The sequence below is a fragment of the Polyergus mexicanus genome, unplaced genomic scaffold, assembly GCF_030449975.1.
Source record: "Polyergus mexicanus isolate NDT 795.1 unplaced genomic scaffold, iyPolMexi1.0 SCAF_25, whole genome shotgun sequence".
NCBI lineage: Eukaryota > Metazoa > Arthropoda > Insecta > Hymenoptera > Formicidae > Polyergus > Polyergus mexicanus.
In genome coordinates this window covers 1089667-1109978 of record NW_027223345.1, presented here as the reverse complement: position 1 = coordinate 1109978, position 20312 = coordinate 1089667, and the positions used below count along the sequence as shown (strand labels likewise).

Sequence of the window (20312 nt, the reverse complement as noted above, 5' to 3'; positions counted from 1 at the left end):
GTAGGGGGATTATATATAATTTATTAAAATTGTATTAATATGTAGGTGCGAAGAGCAAAACAATGAATTACAAAGCTGAAATTTATTTTAATTAATAATAATTTTAAAATAATCTCTATATAATTGTAAGGTTTATAATTTTTTCTTTCATACTGATTTTTATACTTCTCTCTCACAGATACGTATCGCGTAAATAGTCCAATATTGATTTTATATTTGCTATCATATGCAATAAGTATGTGTGCATCTTACAAGATTGTGGTGTTGATTTTTCGTGAAATAATTGTCGAGGCAGTGTCTGCCATATATCAAGGATACTTACAATCGAGTAATTCAATTTTTTATACTTGTTCAATATTTATATACTTTGATATTGTATGTACAAATAAATGTTTATTCTTCATTTTTACTCCTCTAAACACCATAGTAAAAAAAAGTCTATTTGGAGCTTTTATATTGAAAGTAGCCACAAAAAGCTTCACTATAATTAATTTTTCCATCAGTGAAATTTTAATATAATTGCAAGTGTATCAGAGTACACATAAATAAATAGCAATAACGGGTTGTTTAAACAAATCATTTCACTCAGTTCTTTTCATTTAACATTAATATTCTTGATTCTCATTGTAATATATCAATTGAAGGAAACGTAATGTATAGAAACGGTCGATTTTATATGAATTTGATCAACTATGCATAATGTTTCATTATTTTTTTTTATTCTCAAATAACATTAGATACATGACAAACATATTGTAAAATTACAGCTAAATATAACTCAATAAAAATTAGCTGTAAAATTACAAGAAAAATAATTTACAGCGTTTAAATATATACATTTTTTATGTAACTCTATAAAAGAGATGTATCTATTATATGTCATAAATTTATAATGAATCTAAAAGTATATCTAAAATTTCTAAAAGTTTCATTACGTTTCATTCAAAAGGCATTCATATACATAGACCTCAACATTGCAATATTAGCGATATTATTAAATAACAGTTACTGCATCTAAATTTAATAATAAAAATATCTAAATCCCAATGTCACGCATTTGCTTCATGGCTACAATGAGGTTCCATTTTAAGTTCTATTTTATAGCTTTGCCAAAACAAAAGATAAATTGAGACTGTAGATATAATGTGAAAGATCACAGTGACAAAATTATAATTTTTTAACGTTATGCTCACATAACAAAGCTATGTGTACACTGCACTATGCAATTTTTTACAAAGCCATTTTTTCCGTTTTTTAATTTAACATCATTCGGCTCTCAATGGCGGAGAACATTATCGCTTGAAAGTTCAGCTAAGTCGACGTCATCATTCATAAATTTTTTAATAATGTACTTTCAATAATGAAAAAAAAAAAAAAGGAAAAAGAAAAAGGTTAAATGTATATACATTATGTAAACAAATATTAAGTTTAAAACCTTTTAGGAATATATAAACTACATTTCTCCAAATTCTGTCAATGTGAATTCATTCAGAGTTAATAAAATTTCTTTTGACTTATTTTCATTTACAATAGCACCATAAATGAAACAATATTAAACACAAATTTTACTTTAAATGTTTTGCAACAATCCTTGACAATAGAAAACTCATAATATTGAATCTGATAATAAATTCAAAATTATATGTTCAACAAGTTACATATGGATAATAATATATGAAATACTTAAATATATTTGCATGTATGTATAGCTAGGCTGGAGCGAATGGTTTATAGGTATAATCTAATTACCTAAAATCTCTGATTTTTTCCCCGGGAGATTAATTAACGCGGGCATTTAATATTATTTTTTTACTTTGTTACGATGTTAAAAATTCAACTTAATGTGCTAAGTGCCTCGTGAAGTGCTTGTTGCTGATCTGTTGTTAATTGCATTATGGTCGCCTGGAATATCGTCTCGTTGTTCTAGAAGAAAATAAAATAATTTCATTTTTGAAGACTATAACAATAAATATAAACATAAGAAATATTTCGTATGTGCTCACCTGTATTTCTCTAACAATGCTAAGAATTCTTGACATAACAGGATGATCAGTAGGCACAGCTTCTCTGAACAATGCTTCAGCAAAGAAACTTATAAGTCGAGGCAAATGCGCATTATTTGTTCCTAAAACTACTGTATGATTTGCTTCGATCAAATCACACAAGTATCCATAAACATGAGGTGCTTCATCTTCATCTTCAACAACTGGCAGCCAAGTTAGCCTACCATAGAAAGAAGCGTTTAGTAAAGTTTAATTGCATTTATTAAATACAACGAATTGTGCTTTAAATATGAAAACTCACCAATGTGGAAGAATTTCATCAACGTTGATTGCTTTATTATTATATTTAAGAATTTTAGTTACTGCCGAAATAGCATTTTCAGTAGGATTTACATTCTCCGGCGATCTAGATTCAGGATCGCTGATAACTTCCATTAGTTTTGGTAAAGCTTCTGCACATGCTTGTGCAAATCCTTCTCCACCAAATTGACCTAAAACTCCACAACCGTAAGCTGCTGCTTGCCTAACTTCTGCAGATTTATCAGAAATGTATTGAATCATAGGTCGCAAAAAGATATCTTGATATTTTGCACACTCGGGTCCTCCGAATTCTATTACATCGTCAAAGACACACAAGGCCCATTGATGATCCGACCATGATCTTTCAGGGCTCAATAATTTTACAAAATGTCCGCATATTTGATCAAAGTATGGGAAAAATGAAGACTTATAAGTTGTAAATAAGGCATGTAAAATATCAGCGATTTTGCTGAGGGTATATATGTCCTCATTATCTTCATCAGCAAGTTGTTCTTCAACGACCTAATATAAACAGAATATTAATATATAGAAACATTCCTAAAATGTTCTATATATATTTGAGTTTTGTTAATACCTCGTCATAATCTTCGTCTTTTCGTTTTTCTAATCTAGCAACTGCTCTTTCAAAGTGTTCATTAAGTAATTTATCTATAAGCCGTAAAAGTTCAGTCATATGCGGTGCGCTTAAACAACCTGCGCCCAGTGTTTCGATACATTTTGCTAAGGAGGACAATAGTTCCAACAATACTTCAGATTCCGGTTCTGTATCGATAGATTTCAACAAATCTGGACAGATATATGCCCACATGCCTTCTAAATATTGTGGACCTGTGTAAAAACGTTAACATATATATTATTATTATTTTATATATATATATATATATAATTAATGTAAATAACTATTTTTTTAGTAGAAATATTATCTAACCTTTTATTTTAGCACAATCAAGGAGATACGGCAAACTTGCCGCAGCTGCAGTTCTGACACCATCATGGAAATAAAATTTCAACATCGGTACCATTAATCGTACTACTTCCTCGGCATAATCCGCGAAACCTTCTTTCAATTCTCGCGCATAACAAACCAACATTTCGCATGCTGAAGCCTTATCTTCCAAACCAGCTGTTTTAATACCAAAATTTTGTTGCTCTCCTAATTGAACAAATTGCCAATCAAGATCGCTCTCAATGCCTTCCATGTCTTCATTGTCCAACAATGCAACCTCAGGTTTCATAGCGGCTGTTCGTAATACAGGTCCCATTACCAATGGTAGGTACTGTTCGAATTGTTTTCCTGAAAAAATATAAGCGGTTTTAAGAAATTGTAATTATATCGTAATTAGTAATTGTAAAAATCAATTACCAAAAGTTCTTGTAGTATATAAACAGAACTTGTTATATATTTAGAATTATATGTATATCTTACCAAGAATTTTACAAATTCTGGCCCAAGCAGATATAAGATAACTGGTTTGCGGATCATCGTCTGGAAGATCACCTTCTGAATGCGTTTTTAGTAACATATCCATAACTTCACTAGCGTCCGCAATAAACTGTTGAGATTCGATAATATAATTGACGAGCTTTTTTTTTTATAAAATTAAACAAAAAATTAAAACAATTACCTTTTCCGGACCAACAGCTAGACCTATAAGGCTAACACATTCAATGGTCTTGCCCCGTAACATTTTATGTTCCTGTTGATTGGCATTTTGGATGATATATTTCAAACAAGGCATTAGCCTGTCATAATATGTTACAAACTGTTCTTCGCAAGTATCAGCAACAGAAGCAATTGTTGTGACGACCTATACATGAAAAAATGGCAAAAATTTATAGATTTGCAAAAAAATTCTACTTTATAAAATTATTATAAATATTATTTATATTATATTTTATGATTTATCCAACTTACTTGTTCGAGCACAAGTTTAGTTCCCTTTTCAACTAATTCCTGAAACTTAGCAGTCAATATTGATTCGAGTTTAGCCATTATAGCATCCAGATAGGGTGTTAGAATATTTTTTGGACAATCTTCACTGAAGTTTACTAAAGCTGCACCAGCATGAGCTTGAACTCTGGGGTTTGCATTATCATCTAATACCATCAATAATCCAGGAATGACTTTATCATGAAATTTCTTTTCAAATATAGGCGAAAAATCTGTGGACATTTGACCTACTGCGTTGCAGGCAGCATATCTTACACGAGGATGCTAGAAAGTAATATTGCTCTGTATTTCCAAAGATTCTTGCATTTATATAAAAAAATTTTGAATAGAAATTGTGTATGTTCCAAAACTATGACTGCTTAATAGTAAACAATCAACTCTCAGGAACTACAAAAGATCCATCTTGGGATCTATATTACCAAAACGATAATACAGCAAGAATTTGTCTCCTTTGTTTAATTTGCCACAAATGTAACGCCATCATATTCAAACAAAGAATATGACTGCTGACTCGATTTATGGCTTATTCTAATGAATTATATAAATGGGATATAATGCAAAAACAGATAATTTCAAATTAGCAGTTTGTGAATATTATCAGGTAGAATTGTGAAATACATTTGTTATACTTACTGGATCCTGCAGATATTGTATAACACCTTCCATTATTTGTGGTAAAAGACATTCCATTTGTTTATGGCACCCTTCACCAATAGCTGAAATAGCCATAAGTGCTGCATGCCTAAATAATAAAAAAAAATACAAATTTTCTTATTTTCTTTAAATTTTATGATTTATATATGTGCAATAAAACTCAAAAAATAAAATTTGATTTAACAAATATTAAAAGAATTGTATGTTTCAAAACTATAGCAATCATAGACATACACACATATAACTGCCAACTCTTTTTTTTTGAACATCTACGAGTATCTCAAATACTAACTACCAAAACGGCAGTTAGAAAAAAGAACCATCTCGTTGATTATTCTATCACAGATGTAACGCAATTACTTATATAAATATATGCAATTGCTGACTTTTCTGTGACATTTTATATATTTATTTACATATTCCATACACAATATTAGATGTTGGATATAATATAATTATAGTAATTAAATGAAATAATAAAGATTTTCTATAATATTCACCTGTACTTCCAATCACTATTATTTAACATGGTAGGGATGTTTTGCACAATTTGTGGTAGCATCGTTTTTCCTCCCAAACCACATGCCAATCTATCTAATGCACTTTCAGCAACTACATTATTACTATCGTTATCTTCTTCGATGATTTCATCGGAAAAACTCCACTTTTCATCTTCATCTAAATCAGTCATCATCTCCAATACCAATGGTACTAAAGATGCGATATATTTTCCACCAACTTTCCGTACCATAGCTGGTGCAGTTTCTGCCAAAGTTACCAAAACTTCTAGTGCCAATTGCCTCCAATTGTCAGGCATGTCTTCATTGGAGAAAACATTCATACACATTTGCATAATATTATCCAATTGCCCCCTGAGGAATTTTGGCGTGGTTTCAGCAAGATCTATCAATACTTTTAAAAGAGCATCATCATCTTGCTTTTCTATAGATTGAGCGGTTACTTGTACTAATGCTGGAACTAGTTCTGAGAAATGTTTGTGTATATTATTTTCTTTGTCATGTAATGTTATAAATGCTCCAATTGCTCTTACTGCTTGAAATCTGACCTGTGGATAAAATCACCAAAAAAAATTGCAACTATTATAATTACTTTTCTTAATTATAAAAAAACTATCTGATAATTTTAAGATCTTTTTTATTTTTCTTTAGATCAATATATATATATATATATATATAAATTTCTATTTCATAAGAAGTGTATGCCCCGTATCTGTCTATAAATTAATACTTCACAAATTACAGTCATCAGAAAGCATTTTTCACCATGTTTTTTTTTTTTGGAAGGATTAAGTGACGAGTAATCTTATCTTGTAAAAACTCGTGTATCTATTCTTCCGATAGAACAAATAAAACATATGTAAATTGCATGTTACCTCATAATTTGTCGCATCTAGAATAGACTGCTGTAGCATTTGTTTTATAAGATCAAGATAATTTGCTTGTTGGTTTCCAAATACACCTGGGACGGATCTATATATACAATATAATTTTTATTTTTACTTTCTTAATAAATATACCATTTATTTTGTAAAATGGATTTAAAGGAAACTTACGTAAACATGCGAAGTGCACTTTCTTTTAACGCTGGCAATGGACTGTTTGCGCATTGAAATAGGAACTGAAGAAATTCTGGCCATTGATTATTGCCATCTTCATCTATTAAACTCCTGGCAATTTCGGCCGCAACTTCACAGACTTTACGCCGTATAGCGTCTGTCTGTTCATTTTGAACTGATAATAAAATTTGTTCCTTCAACTGAACTTGCGCCTCTGGTGGAATCTGAAATAATTATATATCAATTAATAATTCAAAATTTAAAAAATGTATCTTAACAAAAGAATATTTTAATAACTAAACATTAGAAAGAGATAAAGTAATAATATCTACCTTAGGATAGAAATCCATGAATTCTGAGGCAAATAGTCGACGCAACAATACTGCAGCCATAGACCGCATTTCTTCAGCAAGTGTGCCATTGCAAATAGTAGTTAAAAGAAATGTCACCTTGCTTTCCACTGGAAGATTACCGTACGCCTCCTAAATAATAATTTTTCATTTAAAAATATTGATAACTCTGAAACTCTCTTGTATAAGCGAAGGATCAGAACGTGTAGTAATAAATGGTTTTTTATTCAAACAATATCTTTTTCTTTAAAAATTGTTTCGAAAAACATATAGTATTTATTTCTTGATGAATTAAAAACATTACAAAATTTTTATACATTTTGTTTTTTCAAATTTTAATTTTGAATCAAATTTTACAGAAGTATATCATAAGAAATTTTAAAATAGTATCGCACTTATAACAATATCAAAAACAGGTGTCTCTGTCCTGTTATTTCATATATATTACATTTTACATATACATATCAAAATAAAGATCATATATGTAATGTATGATGTGTGCGAATATATTTGTAGACACTAAAATGAAAGCTCGCACCAAAATTAAATTTACCAAGCTGAATCTGACTCATTTTACGCCAAGTGCATACTATATCAGTGCGCATATATGAATATTCGGTGAATGCTTGACACGTGATCGAGCCGTGAGTCAAGGTAAAACGTATATAGAAGATATCTCGCGAGTAACGATCAATCAGAATCAAGCGAATCAAAGCTACGACTCCTCGATCGTCCGTGTCAGATGGATCGCAACGAATAAGTGCTAGGACTTGGGCTACCTCGCGGAAACGATCGCCGGAAATCGCGGGAATCCCGCGTAGGCGGGAAAGCGAGATGAAACACGCGTAATCGCGTGCGACTCGCTAGTGAATCGCGCGAGATGCGCGCACGTGTAAGGCAATATTTTTAACGTACGAATTGTCACGAAGATGCTCCGCGTAATCGAACTCGCTGAACATATCCGCGACATCCATTGTCAACACGCTTGCCGGGGAACACGCGCGACCGATGACGGATAGCACGCGCGCGCGCGCGCGCGCGTGCTACTCGCATACCAGACACCATTTTGGATTTCTCGGCCGATCGCGCGCGGATATACTTGTTAGCGCGTCGAAATCCTTCAGGTTGTTTCGCGATGAATTTTCCTCGGATCGACGCGACGCAGTTGACAGACGAATCGATCGAAGGGTCGCGTATCACGCTACCCGTCCCGTTACAGCACCCACATGCGAGTTCTGACAACACGTCGGCAACGTGCTCGCCACTGAATGTGCCGCAACCGCATGCTGCGAGTATACTCGCGTTCCTGGCGACGCGATCGATATCTGTTGTTCACGGCCACGAGACACGCCAATGTTTTACATACCTCCGCCTGCGTCCGGGCATCGTTATCTGTGCTGAGGAGTGTATTTAAAAGCTGTTGAAACTGATCGAGGTCTGCCGCCATTGTCGCCGAACGAATGAAGTCAAGCGCACACTTGTCCGAGTCGAGATCGTCATTTGGTGTTGCCAACATTGACGCGAGACGCGGAAATGTTTCTATTGATCGCAATGTTGCCAACATTGCTGACTCTTTATCGTTTGGAAATTAGACTTTATGGAAAATTCACTAGATGCGCAGTATCAAGATTGAGTTCGACAATTGATTCGTCGGTAGAGTAGCGTTTGATCAAATCAGGACAAAGAAATTTTTTCGTCCTTTCACGTCGAGATCGTCGCTCTCAGATTTCTCTTCAGTAAGTTTGTATAGAGTTTGTATATCAAAATGTGCGGTTAGATACATTTCGGGATTGATATAATTTCAAGTTTCACTTAACTTTCTCATTAACTTTAATTAATGTAAGATATATAATTTTTTTTACTTTTCATTCGATAGACTTTATTTTTGATTTAAATATATATCTCTATATATATTATTTTTAAATCTATATTTTTAATTTATATTTGAATTTATAAAATGACATTTATGTATACAATATAAATCAATTTAATAAAATGTATAGGTATACAGGGTGATTCAAAACAACCTTCTGTCCTTACAATGTCATATACTTGACACTATTCTAAGACAATTTTTCCTTTGCCAAAATTTTTTCCCAAGTTTAGTTTTTAAATTATAACCCAGACAGCACAAAACATCCTCAGGATTATCCTGAATATGTCCAGGACGGTTCAGGACATTTGTAGGATGTTTTAAGATATTATTATAAATATATTTATAAAAATTTAATATGCATACATAATTATTTTTAGTTGTGTCGGCTATTTAATATAATTTAGAAATCTTAAGTATTATAGTAAGTATTAATGTCCTATAAATGTCCACTAGATAATCCCTGGATGTCTGTAGGATATATCTGCCCTGTCTATTATATTGGATGTCTTTTGGATTTCCAAAGGACATATATATGTGCAATTAATTGTTAACATTAATTTCGTTTAATATTAATAATTGAATTTGATGTGCACATTTTCATATATCCAAAATTATTATTTATTTAATATTTCATGAGAAATGTTACTGTTCGCAACATTCCAAAAATTTTACAAACAATAGTATTCAACCGCTAGTTCGTTGGTTTACCGCTATGCGACGCGCGAACTCGTATTTGAGATTTGGTCATGAGAATTATATAAAGCTTGCAAAGAGCAACTGACAGGAAATTACAAATGTAATTATTTCTATCAGTTCAATTTTTGATGCAATCCCAACATAGAAAATTCAGATATTGGATTGTTTAGAAAATATTACACTACTCAAACCCGGGAGCCAAACTTAAAATATTCATGTACAGCACGAAAGCCTCAAATATTAAAGAGCGGTGAACTATTTTTAATATTAGATTTTTAATATTGGCAGTAAATAACAAAACATAATTTTAATTTATATTTAAATTTTTTAATTTGCTCCTTGAAACATACGAAAAATATCCCTAACATATCCTATAAAAATCCTTAGGATGTTCCACAGGATCTCCCTGGATTCTCCAGAGGTTAATATACGGCTATCATTTACTCTTCCTCAGGACATCCAGAGGAGATCTGAGGATTACAATGGGATATCCTGAGGATATTCTACATGTATGTCCTGGATGCCCTTTGGACATCCTTGTGCTGTCTGGGAAGCCAAAATAGTTAAAGAATTACGGACCGCGTACGCGAGGCAGGCAGGGGTGGCGCAACTCACCGTCCGATGCTGGTGATTACGTGAGGCGCTCGCTGCGATCAACTGTTTGCTCTCTTTCTCTCTCCTCTGTCTTTCTCTTTTACATCCATCGCGTATAGCAAACAGCTGATCGCACACACGCACTCTCTTTCTCTATCTCTCTGTCTTTCTCTTTTACACCTATCGCGTATAGCAAACAGTTGATCGCACACATGCACTCTCTCTCTCTCTCTCTCTCTTTTATGTAGTAATTCGTTGTCCTCATACGACTCAATAAGTAATACTTCCGTATGATAGAACGAGTAACTAGCAAACTTTTTTCACTTATAAATTGTACCACTTATCGAACTTTTACGAATTAATCTACGCACTTTATCGATAAATTGAATTTATTAACGATTATAACGGTTAATCACAATCTACCGATTACTACCGATTAATTATTAAAATATCTCGAAGAAAGAAACGCGTTATTCGATGCGGAAACTGCGCGACGACAACAAGCAAGTTATATCGGTACTAGCGTTGCCGGCTGCCGGCTGCCGAACAACTGAATGTATCACATTACGCGTGATCGACGCGGACGCTATCATGTGTCCCGTGATCGGCTAAAGCCTCCGACATTGTAAATTCGATAGTTTCGAAAACATAAAACTATAAAATATGAAAATATAATGACGTATAATAACATCGTTTTTTTTTTAATAAATTCAGTTTATCGATAAAGTGCGTGGATTAATACGTAAAAGTTCGATAAGTGGTACAATTGTGAGTGAAAAAAAAAAGTTTGCTAGTTACTCGTTGTATCACATGGAAATATATTACTTATTGAGTCGTATGAGGGCAACGAATCTCTACATACAAGGTAAGAGTCAGTGAGTGAGAGAGAGAAAGAGAGAATGTGTATTTTTGTGTATACGTTCTCTCTCACACATACATCCCATCGCATGTAGCAAACAGTTAATCGCAGCGAGCGCATCACGTAATCATCAGTATGGGACGGTGAGTTGCCCCGCTCTTGCCTGCCTTGTGTACGCGGCCCGTAATTCGTTAACTATTTTGGTTTATAATTTAAAAACTAAGCCTCGGAAAAAATTTTGGCAAAGGAAAAATCGTCTTAGAATATGACGTGTCAAGTATATGACATTGTAAGGACAGAAGGTTGTTTTGAATCACCCTGTATATTAATAAACTAGTAAAAGCAAAATATAAGTTTTGCACTTCGAGTCTATGTCAAACTCCATATTAAGTTTTTCACTTGCCGTCTGACAGACCTCAAGTACATATATTTTATTACTAAAAATATTTTCAAGTTTCTATTATTTTTTATATTATTTAGTCTGATATAAAGGTAGGTGTGAAATATTTTCATATTTGTAAAATTTCAATTTTATATATTATAATTATAACTATAACAAATATACTTTATGTTTTCGATATGTCAAAGATAATTCAACATTTTATGTATATTATATCACCGCATTGAATTTAATAATAATTTCGCTCATAAATTACAATCAAAATTATGCGTTCGATGTAAATTATGTCTAATGTACGAATTGGATATCGTAAGATTGATATTTAAATCTGTACTTATAGTCTTTTATTATAAATATTACATAATTGATGTATATTTTTTTGCAAAATTATTCTCTCTCTCTTTATTTCTTTCCTTAATTTACTAGCTGTTTTCGTTGACATCGGGGATGATATTAGGGTGGAAAAAAAACGCGCGAGTTTACGCTAGCGCGTTTCGTGATTACAGTGATTTTCCACAATTAAAGTCTGTTTAATCGTGGACCAACACGTGGACCGCGTTTGCGAAATGCAATCTGACTATGTAACTCGACGCATTGCGCTTTATTTGCAACGATCTGCTCATTGTGTGTCTACGTATTACGAAGTATGATTATAATGAAAATAATTTTAGAGACACGCCAATTGAGGAGCATTAGAAGAGCGAAACTCACATTCTCTGAGATTTATGTGGTAAATTCTGAGAAAAACTTCTTTTTTCTTACGTAAAGATTTTGATGAAATATCTAGATATTTTTTTTTTATTTCAAAATTGAATTATAGATATTAAAAAGTGTCTATTTCATAAACTACTTTTATCACAGAAAACTGTACATTGATGAAGAATAAGATGTCATTTTTTTTATTTAATATTAAAAAAAAATTAATATCATGCAGTTCTGATTTTTTATCAGGCTAGATACTTTATTGGGTACTTGAATTCAAAAGCTACTTTATAAGTAGGTTAAGATAAAAACAAAAGATAGATAAATATGATAAGATATAAAATTATATAATGTAATTAAAAATTGGAAACGTACATTATTACGTTTCAAAATAAAAAAAATAAACGAAATTATTTTCTATTTGTGTTTCGCGATATCTTTGATATCAAATTGTATTTGCAAGCTATAGTATGATCTAGTGAGTATTAATTTATCATTGTATTATTTGCATGAAGAAACGATTTTTTTTTAAATTGTAAAGTTATATTGATGCGCTAATAATGGACGTCTAGCATGAAATAAGCATTTGAATTAAAATTTTTGTATACATATTTGGCAATTAGTTGGATTAATTTCGCGTTAATAGAGTGGGGAAGACATCTCTTCATTTAAGATCACTTATATGATGATAATTGTATGCATATATAATATACATAATATCTTTCCGACTATATCTAATCTGCGATAACGTGGAATTGCGAGCAGACAAATTTACATCGATGTGTATCTCGCGTGCAGAGTCACAAAACAAAGAAGCGCTCGTTGTAACATCTGTTGTTACGACAATTCAATAGTTTTACGCATGTGCGACATCCACTGTTACTGATTTATCACGAAAGATATTATAAAATATACTTCTGAACACATTTCCATATTGAGTACGAGTGCATTTTTATCTCGTGCGTATCGTAAAAATAAAAGATAACACGTGGGAACTATAAAACTATCACGATTGTGCATACACGATTATCATATCTTTCTTTATGTAATAATTTCGAGGGTATTGATCAATTTAAATTAGATAATATTCGGTTTTATTTTGCAACAGTCAGTTTTTTATTTTATATATTATTTCTTAAACAAAACTGCTATCTTTTAAAAAATATATTTATTATTACATATGTATGGTGGCAGGCGCAATCATCTCGATCTTTTCTAATTAGTGATGTTTTGCATGAATATAAATGTGTTGGAAACTCGTTGCTGAGTAATAGAGTAAGGTTATTATTAGACAAAAGAAGAATTAGTAGAAGGAGCAAAAAATTGTAGAGAAATGACGAAATACGAACAAGGAACAGGTTATTGTAATTGAGTAAGTGAAATTCAATCTATTCAAGTAATATAATTTGATGAAAATTTAACAGCCGAATATATAAGCGCAGTATACTGAAATTTATTATTTTATTTATTATTTTATTATTTTATTATTTTATTATTTTATTATTTATTATTTTATTATTTTATTTATTAATTTATTATTTTATTTCTACTATTGAAGCAAATATGCGACGTGAAATTTTTATTGGATACGAAAGAAAGAATTTAACGAAAGAATCCACAAAAAGCAATGATATGATATTTTACGTACGAGAGCAACTTTGAGTAACCACAATAGACACCAGGGATGCTTCAAAGGATGCCATAGAATATTCAACTCCTGTGATGAAATTTCAGTATTTGAGTTTGAATAAAAACTATATGCATACACATAGCTTGCGCGACAAATATAACGGTGTTTATAAACAAACTCGTTAAAAAGAATATGAACAAATATAATTATTGCGAAATAAGTTTAAATATTGTGATAAAATTAAGTGATCTATTGATTTTTGTGGCGATATTTCGAAAATTGATTACGATACGTTAATTATTATTTATTTCTCTTGGCGTTTAAGGTCGATGTGTTTCGTCAACTTAGTAAAAAGCGAAGCGTTGTTTTTCTTCTTGAATATTTAATTGTAATCTAATTATAGGACTTTTCTCTCTCTCTCTCTCTCGCTCTCATAGAGATCAAAATTGGAAGTTAAAGGCCGAGAGGTATAAAAAGGATAGATATGGTTGCAGGAATGTTGGAGGACTATCCGCAATTATTTGCAACATGCTACATTGCACTCTGGCAGTCTAGGGGAAAGATAGATGAGCAGAGTAACTATGCCGCAGAGCGAGCTTCAGCTTTTTGCTGAAATAATCTCAGATGAGAATTTTCAACGTGATGCCGTAGTCATAGAGTATGCGATAATGGCTCGACGTGCGCACGTGATTAAAATGCATTATTACGCGCTTCACCGACACCGCACTTCGTCCTTATCGTCGTCATGCCGCTGTTGTCATTGTCCTGTTTGGCTTTAACTACTCGTCGCCCTAAAAGCGCTGAAGATTAAGTAGCTGCGCGCTTTCAGGAGGTTTTGTCAGTCGCTCTTAAAATAATTCTTTGGTGCTTGCTAAGAGAATACGAGTTATCTATATGAATTTTAGAAGAACTGTCGTTTACGACAATTTACGTAAAACCTTTACCATCAAGTAAAGGAGTAAATAAAGTATACAAAGGTATTCAAAGCATGACAAGTTATCAGAGCGTTAATAAAACTGTACTTGCACATCCTTTAATCTAACACGTTACAATGTATATTTGTATATTTTTATTCTGAGGTACAAGTAAATTCACGATCAAACTTGTTTTTTTTTTTTATTAATTATCATAATTTTATGATGTAAATTAGATAATAATGCGGATAAAATTCAATAAATTATATGTGCAAAATTCAGTAGACATTATCATGTATCTATCAATTTAAGGATTTAACTTTATTTTTGTCCTTCTATATGTCGTAGATTTTCTTCGACGGATTGTAATCCAGGATTCTTGGAGAAAGCACAGTCGAATCGATTGATTGTACGTGAATTTCTTTTCGGATAGTTATATTTCTTTAGATCATCATTTAATGTGCTTTCAAAATTATTTCTTGAGCTCTTCTCCGATGCTATCAACACTGCGGTGTGCTCATTTATTTCTCTCAATGTATCTCGCAGACGACCTTCTAATCCTACATTTGTCTCCTTTAACTTTTCGTTAACATTTAGTAAGCCGTTCACTTTGAGTCTAAGATCGAAGTTCGACTTTCTTGAAGCAGCGAGCTCATCTTTTAAAGCCATCTTCTCGGATTTTAATGCGTTTAATTCTTTCTTAAACATCTCGAGCCGTGACCTCAACGCTGCTTTCTCATCCCTTAGATTCATCAGCTCGAGTTTCAAAGCCTGGATCTCCTCCGTAGCTCTACTAAAGTCAGTCTTCGTTTTCTCGCCGTTCATCAGGCTGAAGTTGAGACTATCATGTAGAATATCTACTTTCATCTTCAGCGCTCTATTCTCGATTTCGAGCTGATCGATAGTAGACCTTTCTTCATCGTCGAACATCTTTGGATCGTCGAAATAACGGAAATAATTGCTTATCTTTTTTCTATACCAGATATTTATGATGTCAAATTTCCTCAAAATAGAATCGATAATTTCTTCATCGTTAGATCCTTTCGGCCACGCTAGCGGACTCTCATATTCGTCTTTTGTACGAGCCAGTTCCATCGTAATCTCGGAGTTTTCGGATCTCAAATTTGTCCGCTCCAATTTCAAAGCCTTATTCTCGGTTCTCAGTCTCTTTAGTTCATCATTAGGCTTGTCTTTGATCGTTACTTTGTCATCATGGCCCGTGTATGTATCAGATTTTACTTTGAGTTCTGTTTCGCTGTGCCTCCGTTCGCCAATTTCGATCTTTATGCTTGTACTATGCGTTGCATCCGAGGGATCCTGTCTGTATTTAATCTTGTTATGAGCGTCCACGAATCCCCGTTCGTAGTTCATTGCAAACGGATGTAGTATATCGATCTCATTTAAGTGACCCTTGCGATCGTTATTTTCGTGATATAACGCAGCTGCGGCAAATCGCAGTGCCTCGTACTTTGTTTGCTGGATTTTCAATTGATTACCGAGTATTCTGTACTCGTTATCAATTTTATTAAGCCTCTCCCTCGCGTCATTCCTTTCTATCGTCAGTTCGTCGTTATCCTTCTCCCTCTCGTCGCAGGTTACTTGCAGAAGAACATTTCTCGCTTTCGTTTTATCATTTTCGATTCTTGATTTATTCAATTCCACGGAAAAATATTCATTCTCCGCTTTCGCTTTATTCAAGCGTTCTCGCAGGGCGACATTCTCATCATCGAGCTCGTTAATACGCGTCGCCAGCTCGTTCTTTTCTGTCAACAGCACTCGTACGCGGTCCTCGGTCTCGATAGTTCGGACAGACAGTGCATCCAAATCGCCGACGATCCTCGAATTCTCCGATCGCAGTTGCGCAGTTTTAACAGCCGTGTCTTCAAGATTCTCTCGTGCCTTTTTCAACTCGAACTTTAAATTCTCCACGGCAGTTTCGTGCTCGCTTATCTTCTCCCGCAGGCCGTTACGCTCAGACTTAAATTTGTTAACTTGATCCTGCAACGCGGCGCACTTGTTATTGGCATCGGCCATCAATTTATCTAGTAATCCTTTTTCAAATCTTAACTTCGACAACTTTGCCTCAAGTTGTTCTTTCTCGTTCTGAAGCTGTTTGACTTTACTCCCTAACGCTTTGTTCTCCGCTATCGCTTTATCGAATTCTCCCAATGTTTCCTTGTCGACGCTTGTCCGGACGTTCAATCGATACGTCAACGATTGCTCATTAGACTTTAAATCAGAAATTTCATCCTCCAGTTTGGCTTTGTCGTCGACTGCTTTATCCAGCGAGCATTTCAGATAGCCGATTCGCTCGTTCGCCCCGTTCAGGCTTATTTCAGTCTCGTTTGACTCGGCTTTCAAGCGCTCTAATTCATCCCTGAGGTTTTGCGCACGCTCTCGCGAATATTCGCTATTGTCTTGGTTCTCGCCGTCGCTCTCCTCTACTACGGAACTTCTCAATTTGTCCAGTCGTTCGCGTTCCTCCCGTTTCCCAAGTCCCTCAATTATACTTCTCAATTTTACATTTTCGTCGGAAGCGATCCCAAGTTTCATCTTCAGGTCTTCCACCTCGGCCCCGAGGACCCCTTTCAACGCATTCCGTTGAATAATAATATCCTCAATTTCCTTGTCTCTTTCTCGGAGAATATTACGCATCTCTTCTGTTTCCCCTAATAGCGCCTCTTTGTCATCGCGAAGGTCTTGCAATTTTTTTCTTACCTCGTCAATTTCAATCTTCATCAGCTGCATTTCCGCGACGCGCTGCTCGGAATGTTCGCGTTTACGTGAAAATTCTAATATTTCTTGTTTCTTAATCTTTATATCTTCTCGAAGACTTTTGTTTTCGTCGCGTATGTCATTGATGATCCTCTCGTATTTCTTACAATTTCTCTCTAATGATAATTTAACGCTTACATATTCATCGTTCAGCGCATTTATACGCTCGCTTCTCTCCACCAGTTCCAATTTCAAATCCGTGATTAAAGTTTCAAGATGTACGATTCTTTCGCATAAACTCGCGCGATCATCGAGAACTTCGAGATCTTTTATTTTGCAGCACAGTCGATCAATCAAGTCTTTCAGTTCCTCCATTATTTTTCCATTAGTGTTTACAATTTCTAACGGGCTCTGTTTTATAATCGCGGTTAACGCAGTCGATCTTTTAACAAAATTTTCAAGTTCTACGACTTTTGTCATATATTGCGAGCCGCTAATGCCACCGATTCTGCAATGTTTATCCATCGGATTTATTGTTAATTTTCTAATCTCGATATCTATTTCTTCTAAGAAATCATTTAATGATGAAGCTGTTTCTAAATACTTCTTATACCGAACATTTTCGCACGATCGTTTATGTATCGGCACATTCGATCGTCTAAGTTCTACGGACAACACTTTCAGGTTTACTTTTAGATTAACCACTTTTTTCATGTATTTCAAACAATCTGGATCGCCAGCGGCGATGATCGCCTCGCGATCGCTCCTCAGATTGTTCCTCAAGTCGTTCATCAAACGTTCCACGTGTCTAACAACGCCTAGAATATCCGTGGCGTCCGAACTTTCGCCGCAGTTCGCGTTCTCGCGAATAACTTTCAATCGGCCAATTTCTCCCATCAATTGTTCCGCAAGATTATTCAATTCGCCGATTCTCTTGCAATATTCCGCATTGCCACCGCATCTCAATCTTAGCATAGCTTTCAATTTGTCCAGCTTGATATGCAAGTTTCTATTTTTTATCTTAAAACGATACAGATTCCCGCTGACGTTCACGAGCTCCTCCGAGAGACCGACGACCGTCTCGACGATCTTGCTAATCGCGTTCGCGAACACCGCTTCTATCGTTCGATCGCCTCTCTCGAACTCGTTCAGCTTCTCCCTGAGTCGCTTTAGCACGACGCTCGTTTCGCCATTTTCGGCTTCCTTTAGTTGCTTCCTCAGGCGCAGAATTTCGTCGTTCAGACATTCCTTTTCGTTCGAGAACGCGTCTTCGATCCTAGCGATCTTATCGCTTATCTCGCAGACGGCGACACGCGCGATATCCTCTTCAGCTTTCATCAGGGCGTCTTTCAGACTCGTTACCTCGTTCTCTAGAGTGTCGTTCGCTTGCTCCAACCGGATAATCTCTGCCCTCTGATGTACGATCAAAGGATCGATCTGCTGATTATCGTTCTCATTCTTGTTATCCTCGCGCAAAGCCATTTTCATTCGCCAGATGTTACTCTTCAATTTTGCGCTATCGTCTCGCCAATCCTTCATCTGCCGCATCATGTTGTGGAGTTTATGCAAAGTTGCAACAGCCATCTTGGCGATTCTTGTCTTCTCTTCGATGGCGATGTCAATCGCGATCACTGGCAAGTAATCGTCGAAATATGCGTCACTCATTGTCGCTTCTTAAATTTTTCCGGGATTATGTAACATGTAACATAATAAGCGTATAATTTTGCTGAACATTAATGCCGGATGAAAAAGTTTTCAAAACTTAAAATTTTTGAAATATATGTTTACTAAATTTAGGCAATTACCTTTATATATTAGTTTTTATTGGAATAATATTAATTAATTTTGTTGAGGTTAACATTATTAGTATCGTCTATAAATTTAATATAAGCATCGTGATTGTCGTTGGTATAAATATAGATAAATATTTTTCATTATAACGTGTGTTTGCAAACTTTATTACAGAAACTTTAAAATCTTATATAAACGTTTTGTCAATATTTGAAATACTAATACTTGAAAATTTTTGTATGTAAGTATATTGAAATACCGTGAGAGAAGGAACGAATCAGAGCGAATGCATCCGAAGGTAAGAAATCGATTTTTACATAGGTATGATGACAGAAAAATACAAATAGAGATATCTTCAATCTGTTTCGAAATTTATCAGAATGTGCCAATATGTCACGTGGCAGCATGTCATTTGTACAATATATTTATATTCATAATACATCTTGTAACAGCTCCGATTCGTTGTTTCGTTACGCCAATTCGATTAATGAAATGATAATTTTGCACGAGCAACGGTAAGCAAAAAGGGGCGCAAAGTTTCGTAAAGTTCGAAACCCCGTACACTGCCGTGTTTTCCCCTTTTCTTTGCAATTACCGCGCAGATTTAATTGATAACGGGATCTCTCGATAAGTTCTTGAACAGAACCGAACCGTGGTTCAAGCGCTCTCGAAACTCTCGAAACTTAAGAAGCGTTCAGTATCGCTGCGTCGGTACCCCTCTCAATATCGGAACACCTAATAAGACTGTTCTAACGAGGACTCGCCGGGCATACTGTGCGCGTAATTTAATTATAGCGACCGCTTAATTATGTGGGTCGTGCATAACCGGTACTTCCGGTTTCTCGGTGTGAAAACTTTGCGAGAGGAAACTTGGTGAATAATGCGCCTGTCCTAATGTCTCCATCCGAAAGCTGCCCATAAGCCACAACGATGGAATTTCACGCGTGATTTTCGACATATGAATCGAAATTCTTGATGTATTCTTAGACATTGCGACATGGAACGTGGAAAAAATAAATTATTTGACGTGATTTAGCGTCATGTTAATTTAGCGTGTCAAATTAAGTGTTATTTTATATTATTATTAAATCGCTCCAAGTTCAATTCGCGATATTATTAAGTCGAGTTATATCGACCTCGTCAATGTTGAACTCGCCGAGAATAAAATTTCGACCTATTCCAAAAATATGACCGACGTCTCAGGAATTTTCTTAACCGTCGTAACTTTTAAGCATAAAGAATCAACAAAGTTGTTTTGGAAACAATGTTAGATCACTCGA

The 20312-nt window shown here is 34.4% G+C and overlaps 2 protein-coding genes across 2 annotated transcripts; both read right to left on the bottom strand.

Annotated features, from left to right (window-relative positions):
• Positions 1 to 4: 4 nt before the first annotated feature.
• Positions 5 to 8453, bottom strand: Karybeta3 (karyopherin beta 3). Its single transcript, XM_070313705.1, has 14 exons — positions 8222 to 8453; positions 6838 to 6987; positions 6503 to 6729; positions 6323 to 6419; positions 5430 to 5995; positions 4909 to 5017; positions 4240 to 4539; positions 3950 to 4132; positions 3751 to 3877; positions 3253 to 3618; positions 2899 to 3152; positions 2305 to 2825; positions 2004 to 2223; positions 5 to 1923 (listed from the first exon to the last, which is right to left on the bottom strand). The coding sequence occupies exons 1-14, from the start codon at positions 8417 to 8419 to the stop codon at positions 1834 to 1836; spliced, it is 3408 nt and encodes a 1135-aa protein (XP_070169806.1). The 5' UTR covers positions 8420 to 8453; the 3' UTR covers positions 5 to 1833.
• Positions 8454 to 14847: 6394 nt separating this feature from the next.
• Positions 14848 to 18906, bottom strand: LOC138943170 (putative leucine-rich repeat-containing protein DDB_G0290503). Its single transcript, XM_070313749.1, has one exon. The coding sequence runs from the start codon at positions 18904 to 18906 to the stop codon at positions 14848 to 14850; it is 4059 nt and encodes a 1352-aa protein (XP_070169850.1).
• Positions 18907 to 20312: the final 1406 nt, after the last annotated feature.